Source organism: Scyliorhinus canicula, chromosome 3 (genome assembly GCF_902713615.1).
Source record: "Scyliorhinus canicula chromosome 3, sScyCan1.1, whole genome shotgun sequence".
Lineage (NCBI taxonomy): Eukaryota > Metazoa > Chordata > Chondrichthyes > Carcharhiniformes > Scyliorhinidae > Scyliorhinus > Scyliorhinus canicula.
The window spans coordinates 119,607,615-119,623,947 of NC_052148.1; the positions used below are offsets into that span (position 1 = coordinate 119,607,615).

Here is a 16,333-nt window from a genome sequence, read left to right on the forward strand (position 1 = left end):
ATTCATATTCTATAAAGCCCACATGGCGATCAATCAACAATACCCCATGATCCTCTTGACGGTTATCACAAACCGCTTTCTGCCCTCCAATGATATGTATATGATAGCCCAGGTCTCTCTGTTTCTGCGCACCCTTCAGAATTGCACCTGTTATTTTTAATTGCCTCTTATTACAAAATTTAAAGCTGTGACGAATAGTTAATGCTGGCCTTCCCAGCAACACATGCATCCCATGAAGAATTTCCTTTAAGTTATATTCAATTCAATGTTTTTCTCTCCATAGATTCTGCCAGACCTGCTGAGTATTTCCAACAATTTCTGTTTATTTTTAAGCTGTCATACACATCTATTTCCACTTCATCGTATTCCCTTTCTCTTTTATTATCCAGAGAATTCTTGACTTTATTTTTCCTATCTTTCCCCTCATGGGAATGTAGTTTGTCTTTACCCAAACTATCTTCTCTCTTCAGTGTCTGCCACAGTTTTGCCGGCCAATCTTTGATTCCAATTTACTCCGGCCAAATCCATTCTTGCCACAATTAAATTGGGCCTCATCTAATTAAATATTTTTATTCCAAATTGCTCCTTGTCCTTTGCCATAACTAACTTAAATCTTATGATACATTGATATATTAGTGCCACATAAGAGGATGAGAGGAATTCCATCAGCAATGCCACATGCTCGTTCTTGAAGTTAGCTGCACAAGCACTCAAGCAAAATTCCTACAAAATTAACTTTGATGGACTGGACACTCTGTATGGACAACGAAAAGGTGTATTGATCTCCAGGTCCTGTTTTGTCTATTCTCAAATGGGTAGTGTTCCAGAGGAGAACAGAGGAATCACTTCACAGACACCCTGAAGATTTCCTCGATGTGCAACAGCATCAACATTAATGACTGGGAAGAGCTTGCTATCAATCGTTCAGAAGGGTGACAACTTGACCATCAAGCCACATCATGCTTTGAATCGAAACACCTTAATGATGAGGCAGAGGGATGGCAGAGAAGGAAAGAAAATGAAACAAGTCCTGTACTCTGGAACCCACCATCTCATGGAGCATCCTGACAGCTATAAACCTCAACAACTCCACTATATTGACCCTGTACTTCCCATTCCTTTGATTCATGTCTGTTCCTGCACCTGATTTAATTCAAGGATACATTTTTAGCAGTGTCTCTGCACGTGCCCGTTGACAATCCCTGCTGGTGAAGTAAATTGTGATGCTCACAAACTATAGTTATTATTTTCCTGTTGAAATAAAGGGGGCGGGATTCTCTGACCTCCCGGCGGGTCGGAGAATCGCCGGGCGGCGCCGTGAATCCCACCCCCATCAGCTGCCGAATTCTCCAGCGCCAGAGATTCGGCGGGGGCAGGAATTTCGCCGCGCCGGTCAGCAGCCGCTCGCAGTGGCCCCCCCTCGGCGATTCTCTGACCCACGATAGGCCGAAGTCCGCTCGTTCTTGGCATAAATTGGACTAGATCCCTTACCGGCAGGACCTGGCAGCGCGGGCGGGCTCTGGGGTCCGGGGTCCTGGGGGGGAGCGCGGGACGATCTGGCCCCGGGGGGTGCCCCCACGATGGCATGGCCCGCGATCGGGGCCCACCTATCTGCGGGTGGGCCTGTGCCATGTGCATGCTCAGGGATGACGTCAGCAACCGCTGAACCTCCCGCGGATGCGTGGACCTGCGGCAGCCGGCGGAGTCCCTTCGGCCCCGGCTAGCGCGTCGCCAAAGGCCTTCCACACCAACTGGCAGGGCGCCAACCACTCCGGCGCCGGCCTAGCACCTGAAGGTATGGAGGATTCCGCACCTTTGGGGCAGCCCGGCTCCGGAGTGGTTCACGCCACTCCGTGCCGCCGGGACCCCCCCGCCCCGCCGGGTAGGGAGAATCCCACCCAGGGTTTTTATACTGTAATGTACTAAAGCTTAAAATCTTAATATTCAAATCTTAGCCCTTGTTATTCACATCACAATCGTTCTAATATCCACATCTCAAATAGTTAGCACCCATATACAAAGTAGCGTTTACCGTTTGACAAGTACTCTATTGAGAAAGCAACAATTGTACAGTGTTATCAAATAAATTGTAAAGCCATGTGCATCTATAACTCAATAACTGACAATAATTAAGTTAATTGGTGACAATATAATAAACATTATTATTAAATTAAGTTGACTGAATTAGAATTGATGATTACTAATTGAATCTAATGAAGTACTCACTATATTTACTAAGTCCCCCAACACCCCCCTCCCCCTTTAATCATCCAGGTCCTACCTTCTGGATTTACTCCTTAAGCTCATCCGACTCTGTCCACTTTTAAGACCCTGATTATAACCAACCCCCTTGACAGTAAGCCTCTGGTCACCCTTCCTAGTATCTCTTCCTTTGGCTCAGCATCCAGTTTTCATCTGATTTTGTCTGTGAATCACCTTAGGACATGTTTTTCTGCATTCAAGGTATTCTATAAGTTCAATTTGTAATGCATAGGGAATAATATGGAAGAATAATGTAGCTTTAAAAGAAATTCAATTTTCAGGTCCCAAGAATTGCACTAAATAACTTGAATATACATTGAAGGAGCTTCTCTAAGCATTACCCCCACCACCCAGAATGCATGCACAAGCCTACATTCACACAGCCCTTCAAATTATCTATGTGTGACACCCAGGAGATCTGTTTGTGCTTTATGAAGGCGTAGACTATATTAATTTAGAAATATGTTATGTACTGCTTGGTGACTGTAATTATAAAGAGGTCTGTATTTTCTTAAGGTCGTAAATCATGCGGCTACTGAGTTGTACTGTGACACTTTGCTTTTTAATATGATTTGTATGTCACCAGCTAATCTTGTTCATGCCAGTTTTGTGTCTATGTAAGGGTTCAGTCTGTGTATTTATCTGTTCCTTTATAAATTCCCACCTATCGATGATCATATGCATCTCCACTGAACTAAAAGGATTTTTTTTCTTCCGTACCAGGAGTTGAAGAAAAGGCAAACCTCGAGTTGATCATCCTGGTTGGCACTGGAGTGATCGCCTTGTTCTTTTGGTTGCTTCTAATAATCATCTTGCGGACAGTAAAGCGGGTAATAAAACAATCCCAGTATTGTCCCATGAGAATATACATTGCCTGACAAATGAGAGCTGACTGTAGCCCTTTTATGTGGATCTTTCCTTTGTGTTTAAAACAACACACACATTTTTTTCTTTCTTTCCATAATGCTGCTGCATGATTTAACGAAGGATTGACTAATGTGTGTTAATTAGAATTGCCATTCATGGGGGAGGGAAAGTCTTGTTGCTCAGTGCTGCATGCTTAGCATGGTCCTTGTGTATTACAATGAAATCTGAAGTAATTGTGAGCTAGGCATGCATGTTCAGTTCATCTGGTGTGATGTGTGCTTTTGTTTGTTTGGCAACATTTTATTCTGGATCATTGACTGCTCTGTGTCCTTTCTCAACACTCACTAAAGTGAGCATGACCACTCTTGAGAACACAGAGCCAGCAGCCAAAGTAACTTGATTTGTCACTCTTTTCCAGCCCAGTGATGCAGAACTAAAGACGGGCTACTTGTCAATCATCATGGATCCTGATGAAATACCTATGGATGAACAGTGTAAACGACTGTCCTATGATGCCAGTAAATGGGAGTTTCCCAGGGATAGACTTAAATTAGGTAAGATTCCACATCCCAAACCATGTATTCCTCCCTTTATAATAATACCTGCACACTCAATTGTTGATCGATGCAATTATCATATTTGACATGAAACTAGGATATACTTTGTTTTGTATTAGTAACTCTCGATCTTTTTGGCTGCAAGTATTTTTAACTGCAACTGAGAGTTATGAAGCACATGATTGGGATAAACTCTGGTATAATTGTGCTGTACATGCTTTCTTATTTATGAAACTTCAGAGAGAGTACCAGCGCGTGTCAATGAAATTTACTAAGATCTGTTCTTTAGGAAAATGACATGCTCCTGCAGTTGTATTGTATTTTTGTATCTATCTAAGGACAGTCAGATTGACCTGTTCTTCAGCACACATCAGCTTCATTAACAACGCCCGAGCTGTTGAATTTCCCCCAGCAAAGCCTTTCTTTAATGTTGTGCACCATTATCTGAAAAGGCCTATTTGCATCCCCTGTAGCGTTGGAATTGCCAAGAACATTCAAAGAAACAGATTAATTATTTCATACAATTTTCATGATTGAAAGATCCTTCTTTTATTTCTTGAACCAGGCAAACCATTGGGTCATGGAGCTTTTGGCAAAGTGGTTGAAGCAGCTGCTTTTAACATTGAAAAAGCCTCTACTTGCATAACTGTTGCCGTCAAGATGTTGAAAGGTAAATGAAAGTTGGAAAGATTTCAGTCTGTTCTGTTTTCTGAGGCTCAGGTGCCAATTGGAGGCCCCCCTCCGCAATCTTCCCTCCCTGCACCTACCCTCCCCCCACTGCCATGTTCAACATTATCCCCCACTCCACCCTTGCTGGGGGCAGGATTTGGGTCTACAATTGAATGGCTCCTCGGTAAACTCAGTGCAGTACCGGAAGTGGCCAAAACTCCCAGTAGCGCTGACAGTACTGCAGGGCTGCCAGCCACTGATTAGCTGACAGCTGTCTGAGACTGGCCTTATCGTCCCTGAGGGGTAGATGTCCACCCCCCCCCCCAACTCCATTAGCAGCCAATTCCTCTTCTGGGTGGCTCCATGCCCAGCAAACTTTTAGTTGTGGGGCAGAGACTGCGGAGTCGAGTTAAACCCAGCCCATGGTCTTTGGGAATCTACAGCACTCAAGAGTATTTGAGAGAAGAACCCTGTGAGTCTACAAGATTTTGTACCTGTTAAAACTGCCATTGTGCTAGCTGACCTACGAGCCTGAATACTTGATGTACATTCTGAATGTGTAAATCTCTACATCAAGAGTATGAATTCATAAAATCTATCATTAAAAAAAAACAGGAGGATGGCTGTAATTCTATTGACAACTTTATTTATGCAGAGACCAGATGCTACCTTTAACTTTGAAGGTATAACCTCAATGTTTTACACATTTCAAATAATTCTCCTACTTCCGATCACTGGCAGCCCCTTTACAAAGGTTCCTTTCAGAGACAGGTGTTCTGATGCTGCTTCCCTGCCTTGTAAGAGGTGAAACCCTTCCCTCAGAAGGCTATTTTTGTAAGTTCACAGCAAGAGAGCTCAGGGAATACCTTGGTGTAGTGTTGAATTTTTGTGGCCTCTTGTGTTTTTAAGTTAATTGTTTGAGATGGAAATGTCGGTCAAGTAACATTTTCCATAAAGAATTCAGATGATGGATTTTGGTCTGCATATAAATACCATAAGACGATAAGACTTGGGACAGCATTAGGCCACTCGGCCCATTGAGTCTGCTCCGCCATTCAATCATGGCTGATATTTTTCTCATCCCCATTCTCCTGCCTTCTCCCCATAACCCCTGGTCCCTTATTAATCAAGAACCTATCTAGCTCTGTCTTAAAGGCACTTGGTGATATGGCTTCCATAGCCTTCTGCGGCAAAGAGTTCCACAGATTCACCACCCTCTGGCGGAAGAAATTCCTCCTCATCTAACTTTCTGCACCTGCTCCATGCACATTCTGTACCTGCATAGCATTATGTTTAAAAAAGGAGGTAGACAGAGAGCAGGAAATTATAGGCCAGTGAGCTTAACTTCGGTAGTAGGGAAGATGCTGGAATCTATCATCAAGGAAGAAATAGCGAGGCATCTGGATAGAAATTGTCCCATTGGGTAGATGCAGCATGGGTTCATAAAGGGCAAGTCATGCCTAACTAATTTAGTGGAATTTTTTGAGGACATTACCAGTGCAGTAGATAATGGGGAGCCAATGGATGTGGTATATCTGGATTTCCAGAAAGCCTTTGACAAGTTGCCACACAAAAGGTTGCTGCATAAGATAAAGATGCATGGCATTAAGGGTAAAGTAGTAGCATGGATAGAGGATTGGTTAATTAATAGAAAGCAAAGAGTGGGGATTAATGGGTGTTTCTCTGGTTGGCAATCAGTAGCTAGTGGTGTCCCTCAGGGATCCGTGTTGGGCCCACAATTGTTCACAATTTACATAGATGATTTGGAGTTGGGGACCAAGGGCAATGTGTCCAAGTTTGCAGATGACACTAAGATGAGTGGTAAAGCGAAAAGTGCAGAGGATACTGGATGTCTGCAGAGGGATTTGGATAGGTTAAGTGAATGGGCTAGGGTCTGGCAGATGGAATACAATATTGACAAATGTGAGGTTATCCATTTTGGTAGGAATAACAGCAAACGGGATTATTATTTAAATGATAAAATATTAAAGCATGCCGCTGTGCAGAGAGACCTGGGTGTGCTAGTGCATGAGTCACAGAAAGTTGGTTTACAGGTGCAACAGGTGATTAAGAAGGCAAATGGAATTTTGTGCTTCATTGCTAGAGGGATGGAGTTTAAGACTAGGGAGGTTATGTTGCAATTGTATAAGGTGTTAGTGCGGCCACAGCTGGAGTATTGTGTTCAGTTTTGGTCTCCTTACTTGAGAAAGGACATACTGGCACTGGAGGGTGTGCAGAGGAGATTCACTAGGTTAATCCCAGAGCTGAAGGGGTTGGATTATGAGGAGAGGTTGAGTAGACTGGGACTGTACTCATTGGAATTTAGAAGGATGAGGGGGGATCTTATAGAAACATTTAAAATTATGAAGGGAATAGATAGGATAGATGCGGGCAGGTTGTTTCCACTGGCGGGTGAAAGCAGAACTAGGGGACATAGCCTCAAAATAAGGGGAAGTAGATTTAGGACTGAGTTTAGGAGGAACTTCTTCACCCAAAGTGTTGTGAATCTATGGAATTCCTTGCCCAGTGAAGCAGTTGAGGCTCCTTCATTAAATGTTTTTAAGGTAAAGATAGATAGTTTTTTTTGAAGAAAAAAGGGATTAAGGGTTATGGTGTTCGGGCCGGAAAGTGGAGCTTAGTCCACAAAAGATCAGCCATGATCTCATTGAATGGCGGAGCAGGCTCGAGGGGCCAGATGGCCTACTCCTGCTCCTAGTTCTTATGTTCTTATGTTCTTATTATGTGTAAATGCCCTATATTTATGCATGGGTGCACATCCTCTGTATTTGCCTTGTTTGCAACAGAAAGGAGTGTATTTATTTCTCTGGCTGCTATTTTCAGATGGAGCAACAACCAGTGAACAAAGAGCTTTGATGTCTGAACTGAAGATCCTTATTCACATTGGCCATCACCTCAATGTGGTGAACCTGCTGGGAGCCTGCACAAAAGTGGGAGGTGAGTCCTTACAATCACTTCCTTTTGACCGCTTTTAGGACAACAGCTCTTTTTACTGCTGTTCTCTGTGAAAAAATAAAACAAATAATTTTTACTGTTATTGGTGTCCATTTTCCAAAAGATTTTAGTGATAGATGGGCTAACCAGTTAATATTTACAAGGTAGTGACTGTTCATTTTTGCAGTTCCAGCAATGTTCAAAAATGATCCGAACATAACTCAGAAATGAATTTGCCATCGTCATATGGAACTTAATTAAAAAAGGAAGGCAATTCCCAAGCATAAATCTTTTTAAAAAGTAACTATGTGAGCATTTTGCTTCTTCACTGTTCACTTAACCACTTATACCAACTCCATTTGTCTTGAATCCACCTGAGAGAATAGTTAAATAGATTCTCCCGCAATTGACGGGGCGGCCCGTACCGGCGGCAAGAGTGGCGCGAACCACACCAGCATCGGGCCGCCTGGAAGTTGCTGAATCCTCCGCAGTTCTGGGGGCTAGGCCGGCGCTGGAGGGGTTGGCGCTGCGCCAATCCTGCCGCCACCAGCCAGCGTGAGTTGGCGCATGCGCAGGACTGGCAGCGTGTTCTGGCGCATGCGCAGAACCGCCGTTGTGTTTCCTGCGCATGCGCAGGGGGCTTCTTATCCACGGAGGCCATGGCGGAGCCTTACAGAGGTTGGCGTGAGAGAAAGAGTGCCCCCATGGCACAGATCGGTGGGACTCGATTACGGTCCGGGCCACCGTGGGAGCCCAGCCCCCCCCCCCCCCCCCGAGGACCCCGCTCAACGGCCAACAAGCCAGGTCCCGCCGGGATGGACGATGTCTATTTCACGTCGGCGGGACTGACCGCAAATGGGCAGCTGCTCGACCCATCGGGGCCCGGAGAATTGCCCGGGGGGGGGCAGCTGCCAACAGCCCCCGACTGGCGCGGCACGATCCCCGCCCCAGCCCTAAAACCGGTGCCGGAGAATTCGGCAGCCGGCGATGGAGCGGCGGGGCGGGAATTCACGCCACCCCCCCCCCCCCCCCCGACGAATCTCCGACCCAATCCCGCCCGTAGTCTTTCACTTACGTTTTTCATGATATCAGGACATTTCAAAAGAGTTTGCAGTTTGAAATGTAATCAATATTGTAATCGAGGAAGCGTGGTGGCTAACACCTGCATGGCAAATTCCCACAAACAGTAATGTAATATCGATCAGATAATCAAATGTTGATTGAAGGAGCCAGAACACGAGCTTCTTCAAAGCGGTACCATAGGATCTTTCTTTTCCACCTTAGTGGGCATATGGGGTTTCAATTTAATTTCTGACCTGAAAGAAGGCACCTAAAACAGTGTAGCAGTCCCTCAGTACTGTACTGGAGTGTCAACCTAATTGTTTATTCTCAAACCCTGGAGCGGGACTTGAACCCAGAGACTTAGAGCTGAGTGCTACCAACTGAGCCACAGGTGACACTCTTAAATTGGTGATAGACTTCCTCACCGGCTTTTTGGGTGAGATCCAGACCTGTATTCACTCATACTTGGGGCACAATCTACAGGCCATATCCCACCAGAATCAGGGCTGGCCGCGCCTGGTAACTCCCGAGAGAGGCCTCCCCAGGTTCTCCGACAGCTGTTAGGCCTCTTGAGATCTGACCAGATCTGGTGAGACGTCTCGCTCTGGATCCCGTTCATTGAACCCAGTGAGCCTTGCTGTAGCCGGAGCCAACGGCCACCCAGGATCTATCCGCCTCGCCGAGGAGACCCCAGGCGGGCGGTCTTCAGTATTGGTCCCCACATATGGTACCTGGGTGGGTCCCCCAGGCAATGCAAGGCCCGAGGTGGCTGACCTTTGGGCAGGGTGACACCCTGCTAGTGCCACCTTGGCACTGTGGCAATGCCACTCTGGTGCCATCCTGGCACTACCAGGGTGCCCAGAGGGTGCTGGCAGGAGTGCTGCCAGGGTGCCAGACTGGCAGTACAAGGTGCCAAGCTGGCATTGTGCCAGAGATAGGGCCTGGTGGTGCTCTGACGGTATGTGGACCCCCAACAGGTGAGTTGGGGCACTGGGGGATCCAGAGGTTCCATCGGGGGTAGGGGGTTGGGGGGGGGGGGGTCGAGAGATCGGGGCGCTATTTGTAAATGACGTCGCAATCTCTTCCTGCACAGAGGGGAGCTGTATTCAGCAGAGCTCCTCAGCGCAGGAAATTACAAAAATGTGGCCGGGGGGGGGGGGGGGTGGCATTCCCTGCCGGTGCACGAATACAAGCCAGAGTGCTGTCAGATAGCAGGGTCGTTGGAGGGACGCTCCTGATCCCACCTTAATGGGCTGTTTAGTTTTGGTTAGATCGCACCCTTAGTCATTAATTTGGGGCTTGGGGAGTTTCTCACTGGTCAATGCCACACTTGAGAATTATTTTCTGTGGTAGGTAACTAAACTAATCAGCCAGAATGACTCTTTAGAGATCGGGGCACCCTTTTGAAAGGGCGGCCAGATCTCAAAGTGAGCTTGAGGGTTCCTGACACCCTCCACTCACGGACAATGCAACTCTTTGCACACATGGGCAATGCCCCCAACCTTTGAGGAGGAACCCCCTCCATCAATAAATGTTAGCGTGAGCCCCCCTCCCCCAACACAATTCATGATATCCCGTTGTGGGGTTGCTGAGGCCTCCCCCTTCAGTTTCTTTCCCCCCCCCCCCCCTTTCAGGACCCTCCCTTCACCCCCTCCAACCTTCACGCACCCTTCAATGTGCATAGCTTCTCAGACACTGGCAACCTGGCACCCAGGCATTGCCCTTGGAATTGCCAATCAGGCACCCTGGCAATGCCAGTTTGGCACTTTCGTTCAGAACAATACTGAAAGTCTACCATAATATAAGAAATGCTATCTTTAGCTGAGATGTTAAACCAAGGTCCTTTTTGCCGTCTCGGGTATACATATAAAATCCTATGGCTGCCTCATCAAAAACAGATGATCTGGTTATTATCTCACTCCTGTTTGTGGGACTATGCTGTCCTTTGTCTTCACATTATGCCAGTGACTACACTGTAAAAGATACAGAAGTCTGAAGACCTGCACATCCAAATATAGGAACAGCTTCTTCCCCACAGTTCCTAGACTCCTCAAGACTCTCTCTTGGACTGATCTGTTCCCTGTAAGAACACTATTCAGGATGCCCTATGCTGCTCTTGTTGGCTCTTGTTCCGCACTGTAACCAATCACTATTTGTTGATGCACCACTGTCAATGTACTCTGTCGATTATTCTTTTGCCTACTATGTACATACTATGTACGTTCCCTTGGCCGCAGAAAAATACTTTTCACTGTACTTCAGGACATGTGACAATAAATATCAATGAGTCAACCAATCAAAGGCAATTCATTAGCTATGAAGCACGTTTGGTCATTTTGAGATTATGACCACCGTGGGGGCTCCAACGGCCTCCTGGAGACCAGTACTAATCGGCACCTAGGTGAGGCCTCGTTGGTACGGCTGGTGACTCCTGGGAGCCGGGATAATGTGGCCGCGCTGTTCAATGAGCCGCGCTGTTCAATTTCACATCGGGACGGGGTGTGGGTCGGCTGACTCATGGGTACTTCGGTGTCTGGACCGAAGTCCATTTTGGGTCTCTCCTGCAATGCTCCCGGTTCAACAGGATTGTCTCCAGGTGCAACGTGGTGGGAAAACCGCGCCCAACGGAGTAGAGAAAGAGTCACTTTATCCATTGTGCGGTGCATTTCTGGCAGCTATACATTCTGATAACTCTGCTGTTCTAACTCCAGGTCCATTGATGATGATTGTTGAGTTTTGCAAGCATGGGAACCTATCAAACTACTTGAGAAGCAAGCGAAACAACTATGTCCCCTACAAGGTGAATATGTGGCTCATTACATGTTACTGTACTGTTATTTAAGGTTTTCTAAAAGGCACAGACTCAATAGCTCATAGACATTCTCCAACTCTAGACTAATTGAAAGAAACAACTTCCATTTTGGCTTTCAGAACCTCAAAATGACCAAATGTGCTTCATAGCTAATGAATTACTTTTGCAGTGTAGTCACTGGTGGCATTGTGAAAACAAAGGGAAGCATAGTCCCACAAACAGGAGTGAGAGAACAACCAGATCATCTGTTTTTAGTGATACAGCCATAGGATTTTATATGTATATCTGAGAGGGCAAAAAGGACCTTGGTTTAACATCTCACCTAAAGATGGCATTTCTTATATTGTAGTAGATTATCAGTATTGTTCTAAACTAAAGTGCCGAACAGGATTATGTACTCGAGTCCCTGGAGTGGGACTTGAAGCCATCATCTTCTCACTTATTGCTACTCTGACCCAGTGCTGACATCTTTGCACAACTACCTAAAATCTCACAGACCAGCACGGATCAGCATTATTGAGCAAGCAGCATTCAACTCTTAATAACCTTTATGTGTATTAAGATTAATTAATTTTACTGACTAATTTTACTCTAAAGTTTCTCCGCTCCTCCAATTATGGCCTCACTAGTGTATTCCTGATTTACTTTGCTGCATCATTGGCAGCTGTGCTTTCAGGTGCCTAGACACGAACTTGGTGGAATTAGCTTCCTAAACCTCTTCTGCCTCTCCACTTCCCTCTCCTGCTTTACATCTACCTCTTTGACCACAATGTATACAATATTAAAGGTGCTATTTGAATGCAAATTATCATTGTTGAACAAATGCTATTTTATTGTAACACTCTAATTAAAACGGAACAAATTAATTTAAAACTTGAACTAAAACTTTTTGTTTGTTAGTTAATCTAACAAGTTGTATGTTGCAATTAAAATAACCCAGTTGGCATTCCCCCATTGAAAACAATGGAAACAGAGCACAGAAGAACTGTTTTTCCAGAATACTCTCTGTTTGTTGCCCTTTTGTGATCCCATTGTCTTCAGTGAAATGAGAAAACTGCCAACAAAATTCCTCTGTGGCTGAGTCATGTCAAAAGATAGGATTAAAATGGCCAGACTACAGATACGTAACAGCGGTGACAAATCTTTAGCACTACATAAAAGTTAACAGCAATTTATGGCAGTGGTCAGTAATTATATTTGATTATGGATTCTTTGTGAGACAATCTGCGAGTAAAAGGCAGCAGAGCACGTCCATTATCTGTTCAACATTTCTTCATTGCATAGGAAGTGAAGACTGAGAATAGAACATAGAATCATAGAACCACTACAGTGCGGAAGGCTGATTCGGCTGACCGAGTCGGCACTGACCCTCTGAAAGAGCACTCTACCTAGGCCCAGCCCCCACCCTATCCCTGTAACCCAGTAACCCCACCTAATGTTTTGGGCACTAAGGGTAAATTTAGCATGGCCAATCCACCTAGCCTGCGCATCTTTGGACTGTGGGAGGAAACCGGGGCAGTCGCAAGAATCCCACGCATCATCAAAATAGTTGGCAGACAGGAAACAAAGAATAGGAAGAAACAGGGGCCGAATTCTCTGGTGCCGGGGTTGTGGCAGGGGCGGGAATCACGTCGCGCGGTCGGCCGCCGCTGACAGCGGCCCCTCCCCCCCGGCAATTCTCTAGCCCGTGATGGGCCGAGCGGCCGCCCGTTTTCGGCCAGTCCCGTCTCCGTAAATCAAACCAGGTCCGTACCGGCGGGACCTGGCTCTACGGGCGTCCTGCAGGGTCTTCGGGGGGCGCGGGGGGATCTGGCCCCGGGGGGGTGCCCCACGGTGGCCCGGCCCACAATCAGGGCCCACCGATCCACAGGCGGGCCTGTGTCATGGGGGCACTCTTTCCCTCCGCGCCGGCTGCTGTCAACCTCCGCTATGGCCAGCGCGGAGAGGAATCCCCCTGCGCATGCACTAGGATGACGGCAGCACACGCTGGCGCTCCCACGCATGTGCCAACTTGCGCCGGCTGGTGGAGGCCCTTCGGCACCTGTTGGCACGGTGCCAAGCCCTTCCATCCCGTCCTAGCCCCTGAAGGTGCGGAGGATTTCGCACCTTCCGGGCGGCCTGACGCCAGAGTGGTTTACGCCACTCCTCGGCGCTGTTACGGCCTGCCCTGCCAGTTAGGGGAGAATCCAGCACCTGTTCTTTTTCTGAATAGCAAGCAGTGACTAGTGCGGTACTGCAGGGGTTGGTGCTAGGACCCTAGCTATTGACAATATATCTTAATGATTTAGTTGAGGAACTAAATGTAATGGCTGAGATTCTCCGACCCGGTGCCGGGTCAGAAAATCTCCTGGGGCGCCCCGATGCCGGCTTCAATATTCTCCGGCGCTGATTCTTGGGTGTCCCCGGGGATCCAGGTTGGGTGCTGTTGACAGCGGCCCCCCCCCCCGGCAATTCTCCGGGCCGCGAGGTGCCGAATGGCCGACGAGTTTGGCTGAGTCCCGCCGGCGTGGATTACTCAGGTCCCACAGGTAACTCAGGTTACGGCGGGACCTGGAAGCTGAGTCTGCGGGGATCATCCTGGAGGGGGGATGGGGGATCTGATCGTGGGAAGTAGGGCCCCGCGGTGGACTGACCCGCGATCGGGGCCTACCAATCGGCGGGCGGGCTGGTTCCGTGGGATGTATTTTACTCCGCGCCGGCCCCTTTGGGCTCCGCCATATTGCCCGAGGGCTGGTGTGGAGAAGGGAACCCCCACGCATGCACGGAAATACGGCGGCCAGAGCGCATATGCGCGGAATCACACCCGCCGTTCCACGCATGTGCGAACTCGCGCGGGCCGTTCCGCGCCGGCTGGGGCTGCGGGGACCATCCGACGCTGACCTAGCCCCCTAAGGGGAGCATTCCCCATTATCAGGGACCGTTGACGCCGGAGTGGTTGGCGCCGCTTTTCACGCCGGCGTGGGGACATAGCCCCATTATTAGAGAATCCCGCCCAATACCTCCAAATTTGCAGATGAGACAAAGCTGGGTGGGAAGATGAGCTGTGAGGAAGATGCAGAAATGCTTCAGTTTAATTTGCACAAGCTGAGCAAGTGGGAAAATGCATATTAGATGCAATATAATGTGGATAAATGTGAGGTTATCCACTTTGGTAGAAAAAACAGGAAGGCAGATAATTATCAGAATGGCCGTAGGTTATGAGAGGGCAATGTGCAATGAGATCTGGGTGTCTCTTGCACCAGTGACTGAAGGTAAGCACGTAGGTGCAGCAGGTGGTAAAGAAGGCAAATGGTATGTTGGCTTTCACAGCAAGAGGATTTGAGTACAGGAACAGGGATGTCTTGCTGCATCAAACAGGGCCTTTATGAGGTATGTGCAGTTTTGGTCTCCTTATCTGAGGAAGGATGTGCTTGCTCGAGAGGGAGTGTAGAGAAGATTTACCAGACTGATTTCTATGATGGTGGAATTGGGTATGAGGAGAGATTGAGTCAGTTGGGATTATGTTCGCTGGAGTTTAGAAGAATGAGGGGGCATCTCACAGAAACCGACAAAATTGAAACAGGGTTAGACAGGATAGATGCAGGAAGGGTGAGGGTTTCCAGACCAAGGGTTACAGACTAAGGATATGGAGCTAACCTTTTAGGACTGAGATGAGGAGAAATTTCTTCACCCAGACAGTGGATAACCTGTGGGTTCCCTTCCACATGAAACAGTTGAGGCAAAAACATTGTGGGCTGGATTCTCCAATTTTGTGGCTCTGTCCGGAGCATGTGTCTATTCTTATGACCGAAAAATCAGTGCCGTCCCCGCACTGATGCTCCGCCAGGTGGGGGACTAGCAGCGCGTCATGTGAAGCCCCTGGCTTTACCTGCAGATACGGATGGAGAGTTGCCGGGTCCGTGGCTGCGCATGCGCATGGCGGCGACCTGCAGTGGTCGTACCTACACCATGGCGCTGGCCGCGGACCCGGCCTGCCAAATTGCGGGGGGGGGAGGGGGAACGGTTAACTGAGTTGGATGATCAGCCATGATCATATTGAATGGTAGAGAAGGCTCGAAGGGAAGAATGGCTTCCTCCTGCTCCTATTTTTAATCGCTAGGTTGATATATTTGTCTGTTTGCTTAATTTGTACTCTTCTTCTCCCCTTTTTACAGAATAGAGCACTGAAGTCAAGACAGATAAAAGAAAATGATCCTGCTGAGATGGAGAATGAATTTAAACGCCGTTTGGACAGCATCGCAAGTAGTGAGAGCTCCACTAGTTCTGGATTTGCAGAAGAGAAATCACTGAGTGACGTGGAAGAGGAGGAAGGTAAATTGATGATGCACCTCATTGCATTTCCTCAAGTCCATCTTTGATGGGACATCATTGGCTAATTTCCGAAATTGTGATGATGCTAAGAAGCACATGAAAGGATATTCATTTCATAATTAAAAGCTTCTTGCTGAAGTCTTGGATGTATCACTTTGCAAATGGAAGTTTAATTTGCTAAAATGTGACTGGAAATGTATCAATTGTTATCAAAAGAAAATAGAAGCAGTCTTTCTGGTCCCATCTCCACCAACTCACACTTCTCTTTTTTTTACAGCTGCAGATGACCTTTACAAGAGCTGGTTGACAATGGAGGACCTTATATCTTACAGCTTCCAGGTAGCCAGGGGTATGGAGTTCCTGGCATCACGAAAGGTAGGAAACCATGGGTTGAATTTACAAAAAATGGCAAAAGTTCCGATGAGAAAAACGGTGCGAAAGGCGGGATTTCTCATGGACGTTTGAGCCTCATTGCTAAAATGAAGTGAGTGGGTGTGGTTTATGCTGTCTCAGAGATGGGAACTGTCTCCAAACAGATTGGGGTGCCATCTCTAAAGGGTTCGCCAACCAGTGCTGCAGCCTAATGTTTCCCAGCCCACATCTGGTTCTTCCCACCCTCTCCCCTCCATGGCATTCATTGGCGGCATACTCCCCCACCTCCCCTCCACAGCATTCATCGGCGGCATACCCCCCCACCTCAATGTCATCTCTCCCCATCTCTCACCCCCCCCCCACCTCATGGGGTTCCTACTCAGGTCCACCCCAGGCACAAGTTAGCACTGGCAAGCTGTCCCTAATGATGCCAACCTGGCAATGTCAGGTAGTGCCAGGGTAGTGCCAA

The 16,333-nt window shown here is 47.5% G+C and overlaps 1 protein-coding gene across 1 annotated transcript in view; it reads left to right on the top strand.

Moving 5' to 3' along the window:
- Window positions 1-16,333, top strand: part of kdr (kinase insert domain receptor (a type III receptor tyrosine kinase)) — an 84,978-nt gene that overhangs the window by 46,209 nt on the left and 22,436 nt on the right. Inside the window, exons 16-22 of the mRNA XM_038791165.1 lie at window positions 2,986-3,092; window positions 3,548-3,683; window positions 4,252-4,356; window positions 7,197-7,310; window positions 11,081-11,169; window positions 15,336-15,492; window positions 15,770-15,867. Coding sequence (XP_038647093.1) covers window positions 2,986-3,092; window positions 3,548-3,683; window positions 4,252-4,356; window positions 7,197-7,310; window positions 11,081-11,169; window positions 15,336-15,492; window positions 15,770-15,867 — 806 coding nt within the window. The remainder of the gene's footprint in view (window positions 1-2,985; window positions 3,093-3,547; window positions 3,684-4,251; window positions 4,357-7,196; window positions 7,311-11,080; window positions 11,170-15,335; window positions 15,493-15,769; window positions 15,868-16,333) is intronic.